Source organism: Momordica charantia, assembly GCF_013281855.1.
Source record: "Momordica charantia cultivar OHB3-1 chromosome 4 unlocalized genomic scaffold, Mcharantia_2.0 BLBB01000004.1, whole genome shotgun sequence".
Classification (NCBI taxonomy): Eukaryota; Viridiplantae; Streptophyta; class Magnoliopsida; order Cucurbitales; family Cucurbitaceae; genus Momordica; species Momordica charantia.
The window spans coordinates 26,066,555-26,086,848 of NW_028275162.1; the positions used below are offsets into that span (position 1 = coordinate 26,066,555).

The 20,294-nt window shown below is 34.7% G+C and overlaps 3 protein-coding genes and 1 non-coding gene across 13 annotated transcripts; 3 read left to right on the forward strand and 1 right to left on the reverse strand.

The window, feature by feature from the left end:
* Nucleotides 1–450: 450 nt before the first annotated feature.
* LOC111006672 (transcription factor bHLH68) lies at nt 451–6,703 on the forward strand. Of its 10 annotated transcripts, XM_088122529.1 has the most exons (12): nt 454–608; nt 1,637–1,819; nt 2,932–3,023; nt 3,247–3,416; nt 3,580–3,637; nt 4,580–4,677; nt 5,141–5,229; nt 5,346–5,498; nt 5,778–5,858; nt 5,966–6,031; nt 6,273–6,314; nt 6,405–6,703. In XM_088122529.1, exons 5-12 carry the CDS (start codon nt 3,606–3,608, stop codon nt 6,486–6,488), a joined length of 645 nt encoding a protein of 214 aa, XP_087978655.1. In that variant the 5' UTR covers nt 454–608; nt 1,637–1,819; nt 2,932–3,023; nt 3,247–3,416; nt 3,580–3,605; the 3' UTR covers nt 6,489–6,703. The 10 variants fall into 10 exon arrangements, with proteins under 10 accessions (XP_087978652.1, XP_022134417.2, XP_087978648.1 ...); XM_088122526.1 differs by lacking the exon at nt 1,637–1,819 and having other exon boundaries at nt 451–608; XM_088122531.1 differs by lacking the exon at nt 3,247–3,416 and having other exon boundaries at nt 2,932–3,034.
* Nucleotides 6,704–8,330: 1,627 nt separating this feature from the next.
* Nucleotides 8,331–11,133, forward strand: LOC111006374 (actin-depolymerizing factor 1). Its single transcript, XM_022278276.2, has 3 exons — nt 8,331–8,490; nt 10,343–10,608; nt 10,737–11,133. The coding sequence occupies exons 1-3, from the start codon at nt 8,488–8,490 to the stop codon at nt 10,885–10,887; spliced, it is 420 nt and encodes a 139-aa protein (XP_022133968.1). The 5' UTR covers nt 8,331–8,487; the 3' UTR covers nt 10,888–11,133.
* Nucleotides 11,134–12,046: 913 nt separating this feature from the next.
* Nucleotides 12,047–12,118, forward strand: TRNAC-GCA (transfer RNA cysteine (anticodon GCA)). The gene has a single exon. It is a non-coding gene; the product is annotated as a tRNA-Cys (tRNA).
* A 751-nt stretch (nt 12,119–12,869) lies between these two features.
* ABO1 (IKI3 family protein) lies at nt 12,870–19,715 on the reverse strand. The gene is made up of 6 exons (XM_022278031.2): nt 19,292–19,715; nt 18,809–19,130; nt 15,446–18,503; nt 14,510–14,608; nt 14,112–14,430; nt 12,870–13,134 (listed from the first exon to the last, which is right to left on the reverse strand). Exons 1-5 carry the CDS (start codon nt 19,448–19,450, stop codon nt 14,115–14,117), a joined length of 3,954 nt encoding a protein of 1,317 aa, XP_022133723.1. The 5' UTR covers nt 19,451–19,715; the 3' UTR covers nt 12,870–13,134; nt 14,112–14,114.
* Nucleotides 19,716–20,294: the final 579 nt, after the last annotated feature.

Genomic DNA, 20,294 nt, shown 5'->3' on the forward strand with positions numbered 1-20,294 from the left:
GAATGTTTTTTTTTTAAACGAGAAACAATAAATATAAATAATTGTCCAATGTTCAAGTTTCTCAATAAAATAAAATTTGAGAAATAAGAAACAATAACGTCACCAAACACGTCTAAATATATCACAAATTATTCTTTTAAAAAACCTCTATTTATCGTAATCATTATGGGTGACTGATTGGTCCAAAGGAACTAGGGTTAATTAAGAGATAATGAGTTTAAATCTCATAATGGCCACCTACATAAATTCCAGGAATAAATTCTACTAGATTTGTTTGGTTTGAATTAGGGTTTTATTTATTTATTTATTGTTTTCCATGCAGAATTTTAAATGCGAGATTAAAACTTAATTACAATTAAGAAAGTAAAATTGTTTCAGTTTCAAGTTCAACCGCCATTTTTTAATTTAACAACAATTGGAGCGAAAATTCGAACAAAGTTAGCTTACACACAGAGATCGATGATTTTTTAATTTTTATTTTTCTCGCCGGACGAACTGCGAATGGGCGCTCTGTGCGAGACATTTCTTCAAATGGATAGTGTTCACAGCCAGCCTTCCAAATTATGCGATCGAAAGAGAGGAAGATTCTGGCAAGTTCCGAGTCTGAGGTTTGACTATCGCTCTCTGCATTTTCAATCGATCACGTCGCCCAATTTGATCTTTCTCTGTAGTATTTCCATGGAAGATGGTTGTTGTTAGGTATCTATCTGTATTTACGTTCCCTCAGAAATAGTCTACGTTTTCATGTTTAAGAGTCCATTCATTTTTAGTATTTCAAAGATAAGAAAAACGGAACTCAATTTTGGACTGCGATGATATGAAAAGGAATCGCTCGGCTTTATGGAAGGATACAAAGCTTAAAAGACATGCCCATTTGATATTTTAAAAGTTTCCATCTAGTCAACTCCATTTTATAAATGTTGTTTGATTAATTTTTAAGCTTCAGAATCTGATACATGGAATATTTCTTCCTTTGAAGAAAAGACAATCAGAAGCTTGTTGTAATCTGATGGAGTCAGATACTGAAAATTTTCAGGATTTTTGGCTCATAGTTTTTGTAAGTCTGAGTTTTAATAATTTGTATTTTGGATTGTATAAAAAATTGGCTATAGAAACTTAGATTTGGACAACCTATATTTGATTTTTGGATTTATGTTTTGTGAAGGTAACCTAGTGTAAAAGGTAGGTTCTATAAGTTTGGATTTATATGGCAAATGAGATTGACAAAGTTCTACCCACATACCAAACATGGACTCGACGTCTCTACACAAGTCTAGTTCGTGAACGGAACATCCCTAGAAAAGTCGTATTAGCTAAATTAGCTAGAATTAGAAGATTACTGAATAGGTGTTGATGGGAAAAGATGATTGGATCTATTTATTAATGTGAGAAATGACGTATCACTACAATTCTAAATAGCAGATCTCAAATAGAAAACGCCTTCCTGAAAACCATTTTTTAATTAGTTAATTTACAATTCTAATATCTCAGCTGGTTTCTTACATATTTTAAGTTTTCTGTAAACATCTTTCACGTACAAGCATCATAAATTAATCTATTATAGAAAGAATGCAATATAAAAGATTCGAAGTCTGTACGAAGATTTATTTCTTGTAATTTGTCTGTATATGTGCAGCTATTGTTGTTATTCCATATGTCATGCTCTAAAAGCTACCATGTCTAGTGGCGACTAAAACATAAACAGGGCTGATCACTGATGTTTCATTGAAATTGAGGTGAATATGTAGAAATATTCTATAATATGGGGGTAATAAGCCAGTATTCCAAGGAAGGAGAAACCGAACCATCAGATACAACGGTAACAACTAGCAAAGATAATTATTTTATTTGGGGTGTTTTCTCTGGCGTGTATATACTTTTAAATGATAGGTGTATTTTCCTAACAAATAAAAAAAAATGGACTAGGAGATAGCTGAATTGGAATGGTTTTCCTGGAAAACGGATCCATGGTGTGTTAACACAGCACAATCGTAAATAACCTTCCATCTATTAGTTTCAGGTTATAATCATGATCTTTCATTCCATATTTTCTGAGTTATTATTATCTTTTAGGTGCTTTCCAATTACTTTTTTTTTTTATGTACAAGTTGAACTCTATAATTGTGTTATAAGCATAAAGTTTCTCCCAATTGTTTGAATTGTGTTCAATTTTACATAGTTTTGTATGCTAATTCCTGCTAACCTGTGAAAAGAGCATCCAAAATTATATAGTTTTATATCTATATTTGACTAGCTATAATATGCATGTATTCTGCCTTTTATCTGTTTGCATAAATGAAATAAAAAAATCAACTTGCATAAATAAATCAAAGCAAGTCAAATTTGGTGAAAGCGAAACCGAACAGATTGCAACAAATTTTGCCAAAATTTATATGTAAAGCCGCCCCACTCCTCCTGTAGAAGGCTCTGAGTGGCTGGGCGTTTGATATGCCGTTCATACATTGATTGAATATGCATGTGATCTTAGAACTCTCTACGAATGGAAAATATCATCCTCACACTCAACAGATATTGTTTCTTTTCTTCTATAAACATGCAGTTATAGTTGACGAGATTTCTTATCTCTAACTTCTCGGTTTCTACAAATATTTATTAAACATTTATAAGTTCATCAATCCCTTGATTTTTATTAATTTTTTGGTAAAGTGCAATAAATATCATTATATACTGACCATGCATTGAAGTTAATATTTTTGTATTATTAAATTAACAATTTGAATTTCTTTTTGTACTACCAATAAAATGGTTGTCAAACAAGTTAGTTTAACTTGATTTTCTTCCTTTGTTTTCGTAAATAATTTAGTATCTAAAAGAAATAAGAGGTGAGTTACCATAGTTGCCCCAAATCCGCTCTCTCTCTTCACTATATATGCATTTTGTGCATATTCTCATACAATTAAACTCCTTCAGGTTCGCTTGGTGCTTCATTGCCCCATGCCTACCAAACAATGTTCCGAGTTGGTAACCTGAGAAAGTGAGCTCTTGCTTGGTGCTTCTGAGAGGTGAGAAGCATGTAATTAAATTCTCTCTGTTCACCGCAATTGGTTTTTGTTCAAGTTTTTTAGAAAACTCTGGAGATTGTGGACTTTAGAACAAAATAATATGGAGACCAATAAACTATAATGGTCGAAGAGTGAATCGTTGATTCTATTCTTCTCCTCTCCCTCATAATAAGAACTATTTGCAATACATAGGAAAATACAATTTTTGTTCTTTGATTTGCAGTATCTGGCCATTTTACTCTGAACTTCAGAGGGTTTCTCCAGAAGCTTGTCGTTTTGCAAGAATCAGGAGGTTGAAGGATATTGATGGGGGGTGGTGGAGGCGTTCTTGATCAGTTTCTTACAATGAGAAACATTTTTCTTTTATCTGCATCTGCACAACTTCATTCCATAGTTAATATCTTAGACTACTACTAGACCTAAAAGAAGATTATGCGGATAGCTAATGTTAAATATTTATTTTTATATATAATCTTAACATAATGATTTCAACAAATAGCCTTTTTCTCATTAAATTTATAGTATTACTTCTCATGTACAAATTTCTTTGTAGCAGGGCACAGTGAAATTTGACTGCTTAACATGGATGTTCCATCGCAGAAGGCTAATAATTAGTATGTATCATCTCCCGTTCAATCTCATTATCTTTCAAAACCAAGCGAACCATTTCTCTCTCGCTCTCTTCCTTTTTTTATTTTATTTTATTTGTTTCTTGAAGAAGAGGAACATAGTTTGATATGAAAATCGTCATATGGACTAGTAGAGGGAGAATTACTCTATCAAAAATATGTTTTTTTCCCTTTTGAAGGGAACTTGATAAGACAATTCTAGAGTTTACAATCTCGAAAAGAAAAGGAATGAATTATTCTGTTTGAACTATTTTGAAGGGAATGTATCCGATCAACCTCACACTTGTAGGCGTCTACTACTTATCACTGACCATTTTCATGGCATATACAAAAATCGAACTCCCCAAATAATTGTCCAACTTTTTTCTGAGGCTCCTTGAAACTGTGAAGCCTCCAAAAGAGAAAAACCATCTTATTGAACATAACAATTATATAGCCTCGTCATTTGTTTCTCTAAATATAATAATAATAAGCTAGAACAGACACCCCAAGGAATGTCTAGGGGCTTCAAATTTTTAGGGTCATTTTAGTTTCTTAATTCTTGTTTTCAATTTTATTAAGAAATCAAAGCATTTATAGAAACATTCTCAAAATTGAATAGAAATTTCGAAGACAACAAAATCAAGTTTATTTTGTTTTTTTCCCATTTCCAATTTGTTTCAAAATATAAATAAATATATTGTTTTGTCATTTTTCAATCCATGGGCGTTGGATCATCCAATTCTATTTTTCTTTATTAAAAAAGAGGAAACAAAAATAAGAAAGAAGAACATTATCAAATAGATCTCTAGAGACACCACTCGAAATCCTGGTCTAAGCTGTGGTTGAAAACTTTGATTAGAAAAAACGGAAGAATAGAAAAGAAGTTAGAATGGACCTTTAATATCTGTCTTAATTTTCCTCAAAAAGTTTGTTGGTTTACTACAGTGCCTTCTGTTTAGAGTCTAAGTTATTCAACAATGACGGCCAGCTAAAGGATGGAGGCTTCACTATTCCTTGTCAGCGCCCCATTAGCTACCAGCCAGGTAGTCAATTCCGTCCTTATTTTATTTTATTAATTTTGGGGAAATATTCTCCTTCATTCATCCTAATTTCATGTTTTCTTTCCTTACCAACTACTTTAGAAATGATTGCACTAAAAGACATAACAAAATCTCACTTGATTTTATCACATTAATTTGCATTATTGTAACTCAGTAATTTTGATTGCGTGACAATATTCAAACTTTAAACAAAGGGTTACTTTTCGATGGAACTAATTGTGTTTTTAATGGTTTCCTGGAATTCTGCCCTCAATATTCTAGTTATTCACACAGCACTATTAATCACTGCTGTTACAAATAATAAATTATCCACCTCATTGAAAGTTCAGTTTTGAACACTTCAAAACGAAAACTAAAACTATTTTTTTAAACATTGAATTAAAAAAATTCTTAAACCATCCTAAATCATATGAATTTATTTTTTCTGTTTTTTTTTTGGTGGAAGGTTGCAGTGCAAGTATCTCCATGGCTGATAGTGTTTCATTTCAGTCAATATTGTTTCCCAAGAAGGTTTCTTTTCTGCAGAATGAATCGGTAACAGCTCATTCCCTCTAAATTTCTTCCCGTCTGCTTACAAAACTTTTAACTCTCCAAGCATTTACTACTTGTACTGAAAATTAATTGTATACTCCTTCGATTTTCTGGCCCAGAATGCAAAGAAACGTGAGTTCTTTGCCCAGAAAGGCCTACGAACTTCCCCAGGTGATGTGGCAGGGGATAACAAGAGAATGAAGGTCAATGCCTTGGAACAGGGCCTGCGTTATTTAAACCAACAAGAACCATCAGGAATCCATGATAGCAGAGTACTTAAACCAAATCCTTTTCCTTCAATCGTTTGAATCCATTTTGAATGATGAGTTGAAATGTGACACAAATCAAATTAGATCATTCAAACTAGTTCGAAAGATTGCCAACAGCTCAATGGCTAAGGCATCTCCTACCTCTTCTCTTATAAAGAGTGGTAGGTTCGAATCTCCGTTGATATTCTAAAAAAGGGAAAAAACTAATCTGAGAGATAAATAATAAATCCACTTCCCTTGTTACCATCCTATGCACTTTCATTTGTCTTTTATTGCATGCAGTTGCAGGAACCAGCAAGGAAAAGCCAAAGGCTTAGCGACAAAATTACTGCCCTTCAAAAGCTGGTTTCCCCTTACGGCAAGGTTGGTAATATTTATTGCTTAGAAAATGGAGCTTATTTTTCCTCTAAAAGAGAACAACAAAATTTTCCTTTCGTAAAACGGTATAACTTTTTGTTTACTTATCGTAGACTGATACTGCATCTGTTCTTCAAGAAGCCTGTCTTTATATCAAGCTCGTTCAAGAACATATCCAGGTACAATTCTTGGCAAATTCTCTCATTTTATGCCATGATCTTTCCCATTGTTGCCATATTTTGGGTTGTTCCTTCTCTTTTTTGGATTATCATTATACTACAGGAATGATGATGAACATTGATGGATTCAACAAGAAACATATGATAAAATTTTGAAGTTTATTGCTTAAATATTCTTGTTTGTTAAATATGGTGGTTTGAAGCTTGAAATATGTAAACTTTTTTTCTGGGTTTGGAGCAGAATCTACTTCAGTTGCAGAGTTGCTCATATAAAAGCCTCAAGGTAAAACCATAAAAGATTTTCAACAAGAGGAGAAGGTTGTAAAAGTTACCTCTACACTTGGGTTTGCCTGAAACTTTGATTCTTCTACAGGGAATTCGACAGAAGGAAGAAGGTCTAAGAAGTGAAGGATTATGTTTGGTTCCTGTGACTTTTACTCAGAAAATACCCATTTGATTTTACACACCCTCATATTGATTTACTTTTTTCTCTCTCTGGAGAGGGGGTTGGGGGGCATTTCTAGTAAATTTGGTGTCCTGAGTTGTGAATTCGGTATGACTATGAATATGACGCATCAAAACGACTTGTCGGTTCACCAACCTCGTCTTGTGGGCTAGTTTTCAATGAAATTATAAATGATTCTGCGCGTAGGGTTCAATTCAAATAAGATACCAATTTTGTCCCAAGTTTAACGGTTTGTGGGTTGCGTCTTGAATGGAATAATTGCAGAGAAAGGGTTATAGAAATAGATATTTGAGGAATAGGATCTGTGAACAAGAATAAATAAAATTTAATAATTATAAAAATAATGTTTTTTTTTCTTTTCTTAATTTGAGGATAGACCCTTGGGAAATAGAAAATGTTTTTTTTTTTTTTATACACACGAGAAGGGAATAGTATTCTCAGGAAAAAGAGAAGAAAGTAGAAAGTGTTTTATCCAGGAATTGACATGCACCGTTTCTTTTGATTGACCTTGTAGCATTTATTATCTACATTTATATAGCATTATCAACTTAGGCTAAAGCACGTTCATCCAACATGAGGGTGAGAGTTCGAATTTCCACCCCATAGGTTATACTAAAAATAATAAAAATAAAAGTTCTTAATTCATCAAATTGAATAAAAAAAATTATACATATTTAAGATTCATATTGGTCAAAATCAATATAGATTTTTTTAATGAGTACAGCAATATATGGGGGTGGGAGATCGATTACGACCTCTCGGAGATATACGTTTGCTTTGACCAATATATCAATATAGAATATAATCCATCAATAAAATCATACATGAATTATAATAAAAATATAAGAAAGTAAATTACAAAAATACTAACATTCAGTCATAAAAAAACATCTGATACTTGATTATATAATTGAGAAGTATACACGTACATCAAATATAAGGGCGGGAATTTAAATAAGAAAGATTGAGTTGCTTAACTATCCAACTACGTTTACATTTCTAGTATTTATAAAAAAATTTAGAAAAAATAAGACTCAATTGAGTAAGGTTAAATTTGACTCCACAAGTTAAATATAAATATATTTTGGATAAAACTAAATTAAATGAATAGGAGGAATCAAGCTTGCAAATCAACTCAATATTCACCGACCAATCTTGGAATCTGATTCCCTCACAGCACTCAATATGATTTTTTTTTTTAAGAAATTGAAGATATCAGTGAAAATTGAACGTGGATCAAAGATATGTACGAGCTTTCTTCCTTTGAAGAAGCGGTGTTAGAAGATGCTCTCAGAAGAAATAATTTCATAGCCCATAACCTAATTTCTAAAGCCATTTTTTTCATATATGAGACGTGTGTCGACTATATCTTAAATATCTACCTGGTTTATACAAAATGTCGGATAGGGAATTTGTCTCAAATGTAGCTTAAGTGATACCCTTTCTTAATTAATAATTTTTATTACGAGCAAGTTTAATAGTAATTGACATATACACCTTTACTAGTTCGAGGTTGGATTTTTCATATCCTAAATTGTTGTACTAGGAAAAAGAATTTCATCCTATCTAAAAAAAATAGACGTATAAATTATAAGGTATTTGGCTATTTGTTTTTCTTTTTTCTAAATGAAAATTGGATGCTTTTCATGCATTGAGGTGGGACCGAAATGATACCCACCGCTAAAATTGGGTGGAGCCAAATTATTGGTAGAATGTTCGGCTTCTTAACCGTCACGGTGATATTAGCAAGCTCCCCCAGGGTGAATCGCTTCCACAAACTTATTATTAATATTAATATTAATAAAACCATTATTATTTATTTATATAATATTTGCTTTTAATATCAGCGTCGAATCACTTTCGCAGCCCTCGTTTTTCATCCATCCTCCTCTACAGCCTCTCTTCTATCATCTCGCTCGAGGGAGCCCTAAATTTTCTCAACGTTTCTCGCCTTTTCTTTCGCTTTCTCGCCTATAATTTTCTCGGGAAAATGGTGAGCATTTCTTCCTATTATCTGCGCTTGCTCACCTCTATATTTGGCATATTTTCTTGCATTTTTTAAAAAATATTTATAGGTTTTGTTTCTTTAGTTTTATTTTAGTTGTTCCTCCTCGCGTTTTTGTATTCGATCCGTGTGATTTTTGGCTATTTTGAAATGGAATCCTTGTAAATCGCTCTACCGATTGGTGGTTAATAATTTTTCATCTCGCTGCTCATTGTGGTCCGCTTGTTTTTTACTTCATTGGCCCTAGATTGTTGATCTTGTTGGCATCCTAGTGCTTGATCTCTGTTACCTTTTTTTTTTTTTTTTTTAAATATGTGAGTGCCATACACATGTAAGCGAGTGGGTAAAGCATTATCCATCATTGATGAAGTAAAAAACTTATTACACTCTCACTCATTTATTGCTGTTCTCACTGGGGCCTTGTAACTGTACTCTGTTTTCCAATGATAGGTTTTTTTAAGGTTATATTAGTACATTGGTTGGTTTTTGTGGAAGGAAGATTTATGTATAGGTCGCGTTCTTTTATCTATCTTTGCATTATTTTTGTAATTTGTCCACGGCTTTACCTTTTGCACATTTAATGTAGTTTGATTCTGTCTGCTCCATCTCAGTGGTTTATGCACATGCATTTGTGTTCGTTGAAAGAGTATGATGATTCATCACAAATTCATAAGGGTCATGAAGAATAGAGAATTGATTTAATAAAATCTTGGCCTCCGGAGCTTCACACCTTCCATCTGAAAACCCTCAAAAAACCACTTTAGACCTTATATGTCTAGAACTTTACACCACCTTTTAAGAGAAAAACCTTTTGAGGTATGCCTTTCAATAAAGACTTATTCTATTATGAAAAATTTGTTTCCGGCAAAGATTTGTTACATACAGATACAGCTCCATCTTGTTTGAAAAAATAAATATTAGACTTCTGACAATTACACCAACACAAGGAAGGAAGTCCTTACTCCTTGGTTATAACTTTGTCAAATCAAATGTAAGTCTCTCTTCATGTCTTTCTTTAGCCAGCTTTCTATTTGGAGTTGGGTATGATGAGAAGATCTCTGCTATAGTGAGACCATCGTCTCGTTCCTCAAATTCCTAGACTGTATAGCCCTGTTAGTATAGCCTCCAGAATTCATGAAGTTTGGGATGATGGAAATCGTTGGAATCTTAATTTTAGGTTGGTGTGTGCTTTGAATGCCATTTTCGATTTGTTTCACAAAAACTATTGATACTCCGTGAGCTGTGTCCAAAATGCTCTTGTCCAGCTGGGGTTAGCCCATTTGATTTTTATCTATTTTTGTGCCAGTGTGAATTTTGTTACATGAAAGAAACTATTGGATGTTTCAAGGAGAATCTTGAAATGAAATTGAGGGTTGAGATTCTTGCTTTTTTTCCTTTCTTGCCTTTTTGGAGATCTTATTTGGCTAAAAAATGTATAATTACTCTCCCTCTCCCTATAGCTAGATGGCGAGGGCTTTTTCTTCCCACACTCTCCTCCCCCAGGAAGAAGAGTAAAGAAAAAGAAGGAATCAGTAATGGTTATTATTACAAGCGTTTGGTGGAGTAATTATTTGATCTTCTTGTAGTTTAAAGAAATGAAGCTTCACAGCCCCCAACTCAATTTTCACGCTCCAACCAAGTATCTGTTCATCAAATTTGAGCTGAATGCTCGAACTATCTAGCAAAGAGATCGACTTGTTATAGAAATGGGAAATTGGTTCCACTTTCCTCCATCCTTGTCTAACCTGCCCTGGACTTCTACTATGGTTTGAATTCATGGATACCATGGAGATTAAGTTCTCTGAGTTGTAATATATATTTGTAAATCAATTTATCACAGGCAAATGCAGCATCAGGGATGGCTGTGCACGATGATTGCAAGCTTAGGTTTCTGGATTTGAAGGCAAAAAGAACCTACCGTTCTATAGTTTTCAAGATTGAGGAAAAACAGAAGCAGGTTTTGGTGGAAAAGCTTGGCGAACCATCTCAAAGTTATGATGATTTTGCTGCCAGCCTCCCTGCTGATGAATGCCGATATGCAGTCTACGACTTCGATTTTGTGACTGAAGAGAATTGCCAAAAGAGCAGGATCATATTCATTGCATGGTAAATGTACCATATAAATAACCTTTTCACTCTACCATCTCCATGTTTGTTCGAATCAGTTCTCTCTCATTTTATGAATCTATACGCATTGCGTTTGGACTCATCGTTTATGACTGTGATCTATGAAGGTCTCCCGATACAGCAAAGGTGAGAAGCAAGATGATCTATGCAAGCTCAAAGGATAGGTTCAAGAGGGAGTTGGATGGGATTCAAGTGGAGTTACAAGCAACTGATCCTACCGAGATGGGGCTCGATGTTATCAGAAGTCGGTCCGCCTGAGTCATGTTAGCTGCTGGCCTTGATTACGTGAAATGTTCATAGATTGTGGGCTCCAAACTTGCTTTTTTATGCTTATTATATTCGCATGTCCTTAAAGTTCTTTTCTTCTACCTAAGAGTTGTTCTAAGGATGACTGTTCTTTGGCTTTCGTGAATTTTTAACATGGTTGGATATTTATGTATGGCTGTGGGGTTATACTGCCGAAATACATATGCAGGTAAATATGGATTAATGCCAGTTCGAGTATATGAGTTTGGTTTTATCATTATGAGGAGAATCGGTTGGAATAATTTGCCATGATTTTCGAGTTTCTCATGTTCCATTTTATCATTCTATTCAAATTTCATGTCCCACTACTAATTTGCCTTGTGAATTAAGATCTGACGAGCAGTTTCTGTAAAATGGAGTTTTTAAATTTAATTCTTTGGGTGTGGGGATGACACTTTTCTGGTGGTTTACGACTCTGATTTTGAATTACTACCTGGAGTTTCATGGTTTTGCAGACAATTGGATGGTTCGAACAGAGAAATTTCACTATGTATATTTGTTAAAATATCACAATTTTTTCTAAATATAAGTATAAATTTGATTTTTTTTTTTTCAGTGAACTTTATATTACTTTTAACTGGATTCGGATTGTATTAGTTGCATCAACTTAATTCACTTGCAATTTGTCGAAGCTGATAAATTATAACCATTTCATCTCTCATTTATTATATAATGTTGTATCTTTTGCTTCAAAAACAAGAAAAAAGACACTACAATACAGCAATTTGGAATCCTCATTTTGGTCAACCGGCCATCAAAGCTTTTACTCGAGGGGTGCTCTTGGCCCTTTGACTATAGTTCAAGTATATAAGATAACATCTATTACCATCTTAAAATTGATGGTTTGATTTTTTACTAGCAATTGTTGGATTAACATGAAAACAAACGATGATTCATAGGTTTTAGGGGAAAAAATCAAAGCTTCAGAAAGGTATAATTTATATTCTTTTTTTAAAAGTATAATTTAGAGTTCAGTAACTGTTTCAATTTAAAAAAAAAAAAAAAAAAAAAAAAACTGTTTCAATTTTTACAGAGGAAAGGGGATGAAATTCGAAGGCAGCAAATGAATTTACTAGTTATTTATATAACAATCAAGCAAAGTCTCAACAAAGGGTCTATAGCTCAGTGGTAGAGCATTTGACTGCAGATCAAGAGGTCACCGGTTCGAACCCGGTTGGGCCCTTGTTTTTATTTATTATTTATTCTCATCTATTGTTTTTAGAGCGTGTGTCTGTTAACTTCTAAAATACAATCCATCAAGATCAAGATAGTTTTAGTATACAAATGACGAAAACATTAGAAATTCAAATCCTCTCACTAACCGGTGACCTCTTGTTTTTATTTATTATTTATTCTCATCTATTGTTTTTAGAGCGTGTGTCTGTTAACTTCTAAAATACAATCCATCAAGATCAAGATAGTTTTAGTATACAAATGACGAAAACATTAGAAATTCAAATCCTCTCACTTGCATATGGTTGAACTAAAAAAAATTAATAAATAAAAAACGGAGACTTCTCGAAAACATAATTCATAACAGTTTAAGTTACCCTACCAAACTGTGAAATCTTTATATGCCTCCAGTGCCTAATTTAAGAACCCAATCAACTCAAAATTGTTTCAAAACTCTAAGGTGACACAAACAATTCCATTACTCTCCCAAAGAGGGTCTATAAAATACCTTTAAGATAAGAAAAGACCAATAGGAAGCAGACAGGTCCCCAGAAATACTTGTTTAGAGTTGAATCATTTGGCCAAAAGAAAAAATAATACAATTCTATTTAGTTTCAGAAATTAAAATCATTAATCTATTTTAGACACTCATAACCTTTTCATTTAATACAATTAAGGAACGTCATCATCAAAATTGATTCTGATTCTAACCATCTTCTGCATAGTGGAATCTTTCACTGCCTTAAAACTCAACCACAAAATTCAGAAAATAAATTTTCATAAATCATCGAAATACAAATCAAGTAATCACTTAAAATCATCTCTCATGAACATGAGCTACTGATACAGATTCTAAAAGTAAAACATTTCTGCAAAAATTGGTTGGAATTCTATCAAATCCCATTCTGCTGCTCACCATTGTATCTTCCTTCAGTCTCATAAATCACAATCAACCAGCCAACCCTACTCTTTTGCCCGAGTTTGAGATGAGAGAGGCTTTAAAACAGGTTTCTTCCCATGGTTAAACTGAAGACAGGGTAAAGCAAATTAGAAAACAATTGAAAATTTTATTGAGCAACATGCACTATAAGAAAATGGACCGGTTGAGAGAAAAACAAGGATAATCCATTTACAGGGATGTCAATATGAAGATATACATATCCAGAGAATCTCTACTTTCTTTTTTTTTTCTTGAGTGGGGTCTTAACTTAGTTTTCAAGCATGTGCCTGTGTATAAATTTGAAGGATGACAAGCACAAAATGAAAACAGTACTTGAGAAGGGAGGCTATCTCAAAAACCCAAAAAGAAAGCAAAGAAGTTTAGATAACAGATTCTAGAATTCTAGATAGAAGGATTCTGTTTAACGCCTACGGAACTCCACAAGAGTAGTAATTGTTTCTATACATCGGAATCTGTTAGGACTTCCATTAAAAGAAACTTGAATGATAGAGAGGTATGTACAAAGTTGGAGGATTTTAGAGCCTCGAATTCGGAGGGATGTGGAGAAATTCTCTTACATATCCTTCTTTGAGCACATTAAAATAAACTCCTGCCTGAAAAGTTTGGCAAACTGAGCTTGTAAACTAAGGTTTCTAAGAAGGTCTAGTTTTCATCATCTTCAGGTCTTCTTCCCCCAAAAAAGGTTGGATATTTCTTATGCTAGAGCTAAGAGAAAAATCAGTATCATTTTTTTTTTCTAATAAAAAACATGCTGTTTCTCAAGCTACCTTCACAAGAACCAATACTTTAAATATTGCTCATTCTTGTATCTTACAATTTTCCTCACCAAGAGGGTGAAAGGGGAGCTGGAGTATTGGATCCAGGTGTATGCTAGTATGCTGTCCATGGAATGGCAATGATTATGGTAGCAGTAGTGATGGGGACCATAAGATTTCTGTTTGTCAACATGCAATGCTATCTACATGCAAGCTATCAATAAATCTAAACATATAATCACAAGTTAGACCTGAAAAGATATTTCGGTCAATTTACCAAAACTCACCAGTCATGAAGAGAGGAATACATTAGAGCGCCACGAGAAAACTTCCAACTTTTGGACTTCACTTTTCAATAACTGTATGTAATTTTCCAATGTATCTGCCTGTTCATTTATTATATCACTTGAGATAGTATCATTTGCTAGGTTTACAGCTGCCATTTGTGAAATTTGAAAGTTCTCCGCAGTCCGTTGAAGCTTCTTTGTAGTTTCTTCCTCCCCCAGCATCATAAGTGAAACCAATAAAGATTTAAGCTCAGACCTAGCCCCAGCAGTCAGAGACATGCCCTTTAAATGCTCTACAAGAGCCATCTCCTCGCCAGGACTACAAATGTAAAATAATCATGTCATTTTGTGAGTGACAAGATGCATTAGTCAGAAAGGGAAATGATCAGTAAAAATACCTTCCTGGACGGATTTTTCCTCTACTTTTCTGACGTCTTGCCTCCCTGGACTTCCTACCTGCAGTTGTGCTCATGGAAACAGCTGAGCTCCTTCTACTCCTGTCATAAATTGAGGAAGGTACTAAAAATCAATATTCATAGAAGGATGGACTAGACTAATTGAAGTTATAACACCTTCTCCAAGTTTGCTTATGACACATATGCTAATTGCAGACTGATATTTGATCTTCATGTACATACATATGTTTTGAGTTTGAAGAAATAAAGCTTGAACGAGGAGAATTAAACATACAGAAAGAGGAAAGAATCTTTTTCAAAAAAAAAAAAAAATTGAAGAACAAGCAAAAATGTCTGATAGCTAATTGTCCTGGATCAGCCAGTTATCTGAAACTCACAAATTTTAATCTTGCCGTATCAAAATATTCAAACCATACCTACAAGACCAGAAGGATCAAAATTGATCTGTTGAACAGTTGAGAAATTGATTCACCTAGCGCGGTGGAATTTCCATATAAAGTTCAATGCCTAAAGCAATTACTCATATTTGCAAATTCAAAATTAAAACTGAAGGGCCATATTCATCTGAAGATTTAACAGTATATGACAATATGAGCAAGCATCAAAATAATGACATCAGCAATTTTCAAGTACAACTGTACAAGGTAGATTAGGACTTCTATAAGGAATAGTTATTTTAGAGAAGCATAAAAGAAACTAAGCAAAGTCCATTGAACTAAATTAAGTATCAAGGGTTTAAATGTTTTCTATCTATCAAGGTCTCATCCAATTACATCTTATTTTCCATATTCAATTAACGTTTCCTATCATCCAAAAGTTGTATAGCCAAACAGGAAAATCTAATTTCTAGAGAGGGACTTTGTTAATATCAAAAGAACATGAGCGAAGCAGTATGATAAAGAATTTTAGAACACATACCCAGTTGAGTAAGCACTCATTCCACTCAAATTACTGCTAGCTTCTGATGCAGTATCATCATCAAGATTATTCATTGAACTTTCCTCTGACTTGATTTTAGCAGCAAGAAGTAATCTTCTTTGCCGAACAGCTAAGTATCGAGTTAAATACTTCCCTACTTTCTCCAACCCTTCCTCATATTCACCAATAAGCATGCTTGCACATTCTGCAGATGCATTCTTCAGTTCTGAAACTAAATCTTCTCTCTGATGCATAAAAGCGACTCTCAAAGCCTCTTCCCAGTCCCTGGCGTTAATTAACAAAGCCACCCCACGGTTAATATCCCCACAATACTCCAGGGCAATTTTAGCAGCTTCTCCTGGTTTACCAAGAGCTTGAAGCTCTTCACAGAGTTCATGAGCCAATTGTAATATTTCATCTTCTCTCATTTTAAGCAACCCAGCAACTATAAACACCTGACTCCAGTTAGCACTAGCACGATATGACTTCAAAGCCTTTTCCAAATTGGAACAGCAGAGATAAGTTTCCGCAGCATCCTCAAAACTTTTCTCGTCGCTAAGATAATCACCCCATGCCTCAAGGACTATTCTCCTCTTAGATTTATCTGTGATCAATTGAAGTCCCAGAGGGAATAACTGAGGGTTTTTCTTCATGAGGTTCATACAATCAGAAAAATGAGCCTCTCCAGCTGAAACAATATGTTTTAGAGCTTTCTCAAATCTTGACAACCTTAGGTCAATGTTATAGCACATTAAGAGTAATGGCATATTTTCTAGTTCCTGGAGGTAAGGGATAAATTCTTTTGGATCCCGCTGTGAGTGTATTGCCACAATAGCAGCAAGTTTTAAATCATAAAGGCCTAAAGCCGTCTCAAAAACAGCCTTGGGATCAGCCAACCACAAGAGATGTTTCAGAGCTTCCTCTGCAGAAGGATAAGATGTTCTCCTTGAGTCATCAGAATTTAACAGTTCAATTTCACGAATAACTTTTATCCTTTCCAAAGCTTCTTCAAGTGCTGGTGGATCACTACGTGCAAGGGTAGTCAAAATGCATAGCTCCCTTGCTGAACTTTCAGTCATATGCTCCTCAACAGCCCTCCTTATGGCCAACAGGACTGAAGAAACCTTATTCTTTACATGAGAATCTTTAGATTTGCTCAATGTTCCAACTTTACAGCTATCCGTACATGAATGGGATATGAAGTTTTTATACAGTGTCTCTGTTACATTTTCATTCTTTATGGCACAAACAAATTCAGTGATGTAGTTAAAATTATTAACTTGCTTCACAAATTCTGGGGCAGACTGGATAAATGCTTGTAGACCACAGAAATCAACAATGACATTAAAATCTATCCTATGACGCCTCACCATGAGAAGTGCATCTCTGAAGCGCCCTTGGATCAATCCATTAATGATAGATGCTAGCACCAACTTTCTTGGATATATGCACTCTAGATTTCCTCGAGTTGTTTGTAATATCACAGCAGCAGCATCACCGTGCATAACACCAACAATTTTGGCACTTCTTTCCCATATATAGATAAAGTTTCTATTTTCTTCTTCTCTGCCCGGGCGACTAGCTTGGAGAAAGTTGTATTTCTCTTCTATTTTTTCATGCAATACATCCAAAATGTCAAGAATAAAAAGCATATCCTGTTTAGTAGCTAAAATCAAATGTGTAGTTATTTGGTCCCCCAATTTTGAGTAAAAAGAGAAACCACTGCAATTGTTGCAGACTACCAGCCGATTCAAATGAATCCTCCCAATATCATCGAGTCCAAAAAGAAAGGGCTTTAATAACCCATTATTATCCACCAAAGCCACACTCATCCAGGGACAAGATGATGAAAAACTCTTATCCTCCTGTTTGAAAAATTCACCAGAAAAGCCTGACCTAGATGTATACTTCAGAACTTCCCCACCACTAAGCTGGACAAACGCAGTACAATTCTCAGCAGGATTTGGAGCAACACAGATAACTGGTCCTTCAATAAATTTTCGATCAGAAATCCTTGCATGCCAACCAGAACATGTGGGTAATCCTAGAACATGATTCTTAGAACATTCAAGATCAATTTCTAATAAACAAAATCCAAGAGGCTCATCATTGGGGGATCCTTGAGAAATATAATTATAGTCCTCAAATCCATTATGAGAAACAACAAGAAGTTTATGCAAGTCCAACCAGACAAGATGCTGAAAGGAGCCAAATGTTGAATCAGAAATTGAAGCTTCAACATAAAACTCCTTTCCTTCTAGTTCTTCCCAGACATCAGCCGCAGGAAGCTCTACAGTGCATAAAAGGCCATCTGATAAAAAAGCAGCCAAACAGTTCTTAGAATTCTTAGAGTAAAAGGCCACATCACGGACAGCACTCGAAAATTTCAAGCTGAATAAATACAGAGGAGGTGGCATGAGAGATATAGAAAGGGGAGTCACAAGTATCTTTCCATCATCAATAACCAATGCTGTAGAGTTCTCCACAACAGCTGAAATCCATATGAAGTTATACATTGTAATTCGTCCATGAAGAGTCCAACAAAATAACCGAAGAGGCCTTGTTGGATCCCATACAAACCTAACCACATCCTGCTTTGAGTACCGAATTTCATGCTTTAAGTACCAATGATTATTGCTGAAAAACCAGATCTTTACAGAATCATAGTTTTCACATCTGACAATAGCTGCAAGAAGATCTGAACTGCAATTCCACTTTAAAAGTTCAACTTTTGTACCAATTTGCTCATTAATACAAAAAGAACTTCTTTCTAATCCATTCCTTTCGTAAAATACTACAGTAGGACATTCAGTTTCACTTTTCCTATCATAAACAGCAGCAATTTTCGCTCCACTGGGCATCCAGTCCAGAGCTCCACCCACAAAGTTTTTTGATTCAGATGAAGCATGCAAGGAGCCTGCATCTCGCTCCCAGATCTTGAGCCTCTTGAGCGCAGTATTTGAATTTTCTACATCACACAGTGTTACAAAGTACCTCCCATCACCTCGCCAAGAAATGGAACTATCAAAATCATTTTGCTCTGAAAAGTTCGGTTCACCTGAAGACATGGTCTAATCATTATTTTAACAAAATATTAGAATTATGATACTTTTTCTAATTTAACAATGGATGGCTATAAGAACCAGAGAACAGCAATTAGAACCTTGCAGCCAACAAATATCATCAAGTAATTGAATTTCTCTTCTATAATTCACATTTAAATATAGTTCGTCAACGCCCTTTGGAGATAGAGATAGTAAGTATTTTGAAGTTGGCTATACACATATTGAGAGAGACAAAATATAACATAAAACACCCCCTGCAGTCAAAGTATGTAAGAAGTCCTTACGTACGTCAACACACCTTCAGGAATATCCTCGAGTGTGGTCTCATACATCAAATCCCAATCATGAGTCATTACTAAAATCTGCCCAAGCCCAGAAATTACGCATAACAAGTCACCATCTGGACTAGGTGAGATGCGTTTCACACCACCCTCCACCCTGCCAACAACTTCACTCCCATGGCCATCCATGGAAACCAGCAAAAGAACTCCATTGCGAGTTCCCACTATCAGAGCTTCTTTCTCCATCAAATAATCGAAGGACGTAACATAGTCCCCTGTTTCCACATCAACATGATGAACTTCTTCAGGGAACACGGCTGCGCTCTTCACTCTTTCAATCTGGCACATTTAAACAGAAAAAAAAAACGAAAATAATAAGCGCACACAGCAGAGTATATCACTTGACTCCTAACAACCCAAATATTTCTTCCATAACTCGATGGGTTATCATTTCAAACGAAAAGAAGATGAAATTGCAAAACGAGAGGGTAAGAGCTCACCTGGAACGAAGCGAGCTGAGCAGTGTATATGAAATTGGCGGAGGAGAGAAAGAAAATACGACTCCTCTCAATGTCGAAGGCGGAAAACTGTATGAATTCTTCATCCGTTTGTAATTCGATTTTCAGAGAGAGGTCCGAGTATAGCTTCAAGTTATTCATCTCGCAGCACAGAAGTAGATACCTCGAATCTTCAGAGAGTTAGGGTTTTAGTGGGTTTGAACTTCGAAGAACGGCGGCGTTATACGAACGGCGCCGACGGCCGACTGCCGCTGGTTATATAACCTAGTCCTCTGCTCTCAGCTCTCTATGGATCGGCCCGCCGTGCTTCTTTTTCCGGTTCGTTTCGTACGTCTTTTGATTCCGTTTCTTTTTGTTATTGTTATTTACAAAAAGAGGTGACGAAACCAAGTTAGAAACAATATTTGATTTTAAGATTTTACTCAGGTTGGCAATGGTATTTTATTTCTTTTACTTTTTAGTACCATGATATAGGGGATTGAATTTTCCCTCACAGAAATCAGCCACGTATCTTAATTATAGTCTTTTTTTTATTAGCTTAAATTTAGTTTATTTATTCTTAATCTAATATCAAGATCTTGTGTTCAAACCATTCCATTGTTAAAAGAATTTGTTATTTGAGAAATTTTATTCTCTCAAAATCACAAATGACTTACCCATATATTTTTGGTCCAAAATAAAAATGGAAACTTTCTTGAATTTGTTTCATGTTGCTTGCATCCCATTTACAGTAGCCTGGTATCGCCAAAGAATCTAAAACTTCCTTTTGTCGTTCGCGGCACAGCATGTTAATTAGTGGGCTACGTGAAGGGTATTTTTGTCATTCCGGCCAAATGACTTTACCCATATCTGGCTACCTAAAAAATAATTAGGTAATATTGATCATATATGACCACTTCTTTATTTTGTTAGTGAAAGTTAGTGGTATATTTTTTTTTATATCTGTGATTGTACGAACCAACTTGAAAACTCGTGCAAAAAAGTT

Excerpts from the sequence above, each read along its gene's own strand:
- LOC111006672 (XM_022278725.2), top strand. The coding sequence starts at position 3,606 with ATGGATGTTCCATCGCAGAAGGCTAATAATTA. Across the intron at positions 3,638-4,579 it reads TCGCAGAAGGCTAATAATTA|TGCCTTCTGTTTAGAGTCTA; the intron begins GTATGTATCATC and ends GGTTTACTACAG. Across the intron at positions 5,230-5,345 it reads CTTTTCTGCAGAATGAATCG|AATGCAAAGAAACGTGAGTT; the intron begins GTAACAGCTCAT and ends TTTCTGGCCCAG.
- ABO1 (XM_022278031.2), bottom strand. The coding sequence starts at position 19,450 with ATGAATAACTTGAAGCTATACTCGGACCTCTCTCTGAAAATCGAATTA. Across the intron at positions 19,131-19,291 it reads CTCAGCTCGCTTCGTTCCAG|ATTGAAAGAGTGAAGAGCGC; the intron begins GTGAGCTCTTAC and ends TAAATGTGCCAG. Across the intron at positions 18,504-18,808 it reads ACTCGAGGATATTCCTGAAG|GTGAACCGAACTTTTCAGAG; the intron begins GTGTGTTGACGT and ends CCATGTCTTCAG.
- LOC111006374 (XM_022278276.2), top strand. Across the intron at positions 10,609-10,736 it reads AGGATCATATTCATTGCATG|GTCTCCCGATACAGCAAAGG; the intron begins GTAAATGTACCA and ends TGATCTATGAAG.